This window comes from Marmota flaviventris, chromosome 1, assembly GCF_047511675.1.
Source record: "Marmota flaviventris isolate mMarFla1 chromosome 1, mMarFla1.hap1, whole genome shotgun sequence".
In the NCBI taxonomy this organism is placed as follows: domain Eukaryota; kingdom Metazoa; phylum Chordata; class Mammalia; order Rodentia; family Sciuridae; genus Marmota; species Marmota flaviventris.
This window is the reverse complement of record NC_092498.1, coordinates 217,473,647-217,478,563: the sequence shown is the minus strand read 5'-3', so window position 1 is coordinate 217,478,563 and position 4,917 is coordinate 217,473,647. Positions and strand designations below refer to the sequence as shown.

General features: G+C 67.3%; 1 protein-coding gene across 1 annotated transcript; it reads right to left on the bottom strand.

The window, feature by feature from the left end:
- Positions 1 to 538: 538 nt before the first annotated feature.
- Positions 539 to 1,597, bottom strand: Znrf4 (zinc and ring finger 4). Its single transcript, XM_027952351.2, has one exon. The coding sequence runs from the start codon at positions 1,595 to 1,597 to the stop codon at positions 539 to 541; it is 1,059 nt and encodes a 352-aa protein (XP_027808152.2).
- Between the last annotated feature and the right edge of the window lie 3,320 nt (positions 1,598 to 4,917).

The window sequence follows — 4,917 nt, the reverse complement described above, 5'->3', positions numbered from 1 at the left end:
CGTGCAGGGGGGAGAGGCCCCAGGGGACGCCGCGGTGGCCCTGGGGGTGCTGGGCGCGCTCCGTGGTCAGGTCTGGGAGGCATCGCGTGGCCTCCTACCTTCCGCTGCCACTCGCCAACCGACAGTCAGACCCTGGGGCTGGGGCGCCGTCGGGTGGCAGTGAGGTGCCCAGCGCGGCCCCTCGGTCCTTGGTCCTCCGGGCGCTGCGGGAACGTGTGGCCGGCGGGAGAGGGGAGCCGAGGTGACCGGGACGCACGTGGGTCCCTCCCAGAGCCAGGTGTCCGGCCGCAGACGCCCGTGGCGGGGGCCTCTCGCCGCACGTGGACGGCGTTTCTGGAAACCCAAGGTGATTCCAAAGTAATCGTTTATTTAGGGGGAGGCGCCGAGGCGGGGAGGCCGGACTCCCAGGTGTCCCTCCTGGTCCCAGCCGAGTGGCCGACAGCAGCGCAGGGCGAAACTCCACAGTCAAACCCACTTTATTCTAGAAACACCCGTGGCCATCCCCCCGCCCGGATGGGGTCGGACCGGGGGCCCCAGCTCACGGGGGCCCTGGGGGCCTGTCGGGGGGCGCGGCGGTGTCTGCCGACCCCAGGGACGTGGTGCTGCGGTGGCGGCTGGGGCTGGTCCGGGCCAGCAGCTCCAGCCTCCGGGAGCGCAGGCGGGCCTGGATGGCCCAGATGGGCGGCCGGTGGCCCGGCAGGGAGGCGTCCTCGTCGCCGACGCTCTCCACCGTGGAGTCGGAGCCGTCCTCGGTGCTGGCCACCGACTGCTTGCACACGGGGCAGGAGCGCCGGGCGGCCTGCGAGAACCAGGGCCCGATGCAGCGGCAGTGGTAGGTGTGCGAGCAGGGCAGGATCTTGAGCCGGTCGCCCTCCTCGTACTCGTCCAGGCAGATGGCGCACAGGTCGCTGGCCCGCGTGAAGGTGCGCACCTGCGCCTTCCGGCTCGCCTGCGCCTTGGCCGGCGGCGCCCGCGGCCGCCAGCTGTGCACCCAGAGCCACAGGCAGCGCAGGATGAAGCAGGTGGAGGCCACCAGCGCCAGGGTGCGGCCCAGCACCCAGGACATGGCCAGCACGGGGTAGCAGTCCAGGTCGGGGCAGGGCCGGGCGTCGGGCAGCAGCAGCACGTGGGCGGACTTGTCGCAGCGCACCATGACGCGCAGGTCCTGCGAGGCGGCCTCGCCCACGAACACGGACGGGATGGCGATCTGGCGCCGCAGGTCCTCGTACACGTGGGCCATGCGCACCAGGTCGTCGGAGCGCACGTTGTGCACGATGGCCGCCTCGAAGCCGGCCCGCTGGGCGTTGAGCACCTTGAGGTCGAAGGTGCAGTCGTAGCGGCGGATCAGCGCGATGGCGCCCAGCGAGCGGTTGCCGGGCCGCGGGCCCTCGATGGGCTGGCAGGCGTTGGCCGGCTTGGCCTCCATCAGGTAGCCCCGCACGCCCCCCGGGGCCAGGGGCACCCCGAACAGGGCCGGCAGGTCGGCGAAGTCCACCGAGCTGCTGTTGCCCTCCAGCACGGCGCGCACCACGGCCCGCGAGGGCCCCAGCAGCGCGGCCAGGACCAGCGCGGCCAGGGCCGGGCCAGGCCACCCCATGGCTCCCGCTGCTCCCGCTGCTCCTGCGGTTCCCGCCTAGGTCCCACCAGGGCAGGGCGCCAGGGGCCCCTGGGGCATCTCGGGGGCCTCTCCGGGGCTCCTGGGCGGGGAACGCGGGGCGCTGGGCGGCGGGGGCGGGCCGGCAGGGGCGGGCAACGGGCTGCGGCGGGTCGGCCTTAGTCAGAGGCGGCTCCGGGCAGCGCGGCCCGCATGGTGTCTCCCAAGCCTGGTCTCAGGGTTTCCTGCCCCCCAGCCGTTCTGCCAGATGACACTGAGCCAGGAGCCCTCAGGGTTCTAGATGCCTCCAGCCTCTGTGACATCGTCCTGCCACCTCCCGTCCTGGGAGCCCCAGCCGCCTGGGCCTGGGGCTACTGGGACCTTCCCAGGCCCCCGACCTGGGCCCAGTTGCCTCTGAAAACCCGCTCAAAGCTCAGCGCACCTCGGCTCCCGGCACTCGGGGACCCACAGAGGGACCAGTGTCCCCAACACAGACTCAGTCCTCAAAAGCCCACAGAGAAGATGCCATTGTCACCCTCCTCTGAGACTCCAGAGGACCTGGCTTGTTGCCCCCCATGGGTTAAGCTCTTAAGACCCAAAGCCACTCCTCCACCCCTGCCCCCGGCCTCCTCCCCAGCCACAGTTCCCTGCTGGCCTCAGGGCCTTTGCACGACTGCACCTGTGCCTGGAGACCCTCCGTCCTCCAGAGCCCAGTCCCCTGGTCACCTAATCCAGAGCAGCCCCTGCACCCCACCTCGGCGTTCTGACTGCGCGTCCCTCGAGCACCGGGCCTTGACTACTATCTGCCTCCCCCATGGACCACGAGGTCCTGGGGAGAGGCCTCGCCTGTCCTCAGCCTCCAGAAAGCCCCTGGCACATAGTAGGTCCTCGGTATACATCTGTGAAAGAACCAGTGGTCCTCAACCCCCATTTTATGTATGAGACCATAAAATTCAGAATCCAGGCTCGCTGGCAGGGCGCTAAGTCCCCTTCTGTGGGCACTCAGCACCTGCCACCCCAGCCTACTTCTCCTTCAAACTCAGCGTGGGGGGCGGGGGGACAGGTGGAGCTCAAGAAGGCGGGCAGAGCAGACCTTGGGGACATCAGACGCCCCACCCTGGAGCTTCCTCTCTGTAGGGAGTCGGGGAGCTGGAGGTGCCGCACTCCCTTCTCCATCTTTCTGGTCCGTCCACATCTTACCACTGGACTGTCATGGACTTAGGAGAACCCGTCACTTTGTGTCACTAGGAGTTCTGGATTGTGGGCCTCAGGTGCGGCTGGCTCCAGGCACTGGAAATGGCCGATCAGGAAGGTGCTTCTCTCCCTCTTGGATTGCCTCGTCCTGTCTGGGCTGGGCTCTGTCTGGTCAGGCCTGCATCTGGCCAGCTTGGCCACCGGGAGCAAAGCTCCCATTAGGCCTCCTCCAGCTAAGCAGCAGCCGGAGGGTGCAGCGCCTCAGCCTCCTGCTGGGTGGGCTCCAAGGCCAGGGAGGCCGTGGGAGAAGCACCAGGGGTGGGGGACCCCCGCCTTGGCACTGCCAGCCCCGGGGAGGCTGGCTTTGCCATTTTGGCGAGGGGGGGACAGGGCTGCTGCTTTCTCCTGTTTCACGTCAGAGTCTGGACAACGGAGGCCAGCGCGGACCACAGCCTTCCCAAGGGAGGCTCTTCAGGACGCTGCCTCCAGCCACGGCCTCCCCCTCGCTGCGGATCGCGACGCTCCTCCGGCCCTTGGCTCAGCTTCGCCGGGAGCCCCAGCGTCGCGCGCGGCCCCGTCCCAGCCCTGCTGCCCACTTGCTGGTGACCCGCAGTCTGCGCTGCCCTCTGGGCCCGACTCGCCTCTCGGTGAGGGACGACAATGGTACCACCTACCTCTGGCGACATCTGCTTGGGGCCAGCGGCAGGGCGTGTCCGCGGGCTCTACTTGTCTCCCACTCTCGGTGCAAATGGCCTCTAAGCTTCGAGGCTCAGGGCACGGCCGCCGGGTGGCGGGGTAGGCACATGACCCAGGTCTGACCAATGAGAGTGTGGCTATCCTCCAAGCCACAGTGATTGGCTCAGGGGAGACATGTGATCCAAGCTGGGCCAATGAGGGTCCAGCTCCCAAGGGTGCATGGGAAAGAGCAGACCTGCCCGGCTCCTTGCCACATGACCCAGGTCTGACCAATGAGAGCACTGTATTCTCCCAGCCACAATGATTGGCTCATGGTAGAACATGTGATCCAGCCTGGTCCAATGAGAGCTGGTCCTGGGACTTTTCCCCAGGAACCAGCAGGAGGAAGGCGCCTGCTGCCTTGGTGGCTGAGCTGGGAAGGCGCTGCCCGTCTGCTGCCCGGAACAGTCCTGCTGGCTAGAGCCTGGCTCTCCCTCTCTCTCCTGCCACGCTGTCCCTCCCGCACCTCCTTAGCAGGGGTGGCACCCAGGGCCTGGCCCCACTCGCAGACCTTCAGTTACCTTTTTACCATTTCTGTCCTTTTGACCTGCTGTCCCCGCGCCTGCAGCTCGGCCCGGGGCCACTGCTGCCTGCTGGAGCCCCCGGGCCCTGGCAGGGGAGTCCGTCCCACCCAGGGAGCAGCCCTGGCCAGTGGCTGAGGGGAGCTGGCGGCAAGCACCCCATGGCCCTGGCCCCTCTGCCGCCGCCCGTACTCTACTGTGTGCTCTGTGTCCATCTTCTGTCACCTACATCTGTCCTTGTCTCCTTATGGAAGCGTGCCTGTCACATTGTCCCTGTGTCCTTTGTTTCCCTATCTTCGTCGCTCCGTCTCTGTTTCTCTGTCTGTCTTCCTAGTTCTGTGTCTGTCCGTCTGTCTCCTGCAGCCTGTCGTCCTGTCTCCAGGTGACACAGGATTCAGGCAGCTTGAAGGCCAAATGCCACCTTCCTGGACACAGCTGAGCTGCCCCAGTGAGGCCAGAGAGCTGGCCAGGCCCCACCTGGCCTCTCACTGGGGGGCGACCCAGCTGTGAAGGGACCCCTCCAACACAGCTGCCCCATAAACAGCAAAATGCCAGAGGCCGCAGCTCATCAAGAGAAAAGGTGACTTTGGCCCACAGTTTGGGAGGTTCCAGTCCAGGATTGGTTGGCCCCGTTGCTCGGAGCCTGTGGCGAGGCAGGGGCATGTGGAGAAGCAGACTGCGCACCTCAAGGCCCAGAGCAGAGAGAGAAAGAGGAGGAGACTGGGGTCCCAGTGTCCCTCCAGGCCCGCCTCTTAGAGGCCCCGTCCCTCCCCATGACTCCAGGCTGGGGCCCCACCTACGCATGCCGCCCTGGGGACTCATCCAAACTGCCGCTCCTGCGCCCCTGTGAGCGGGACCTCAGTTTCCCTGTTC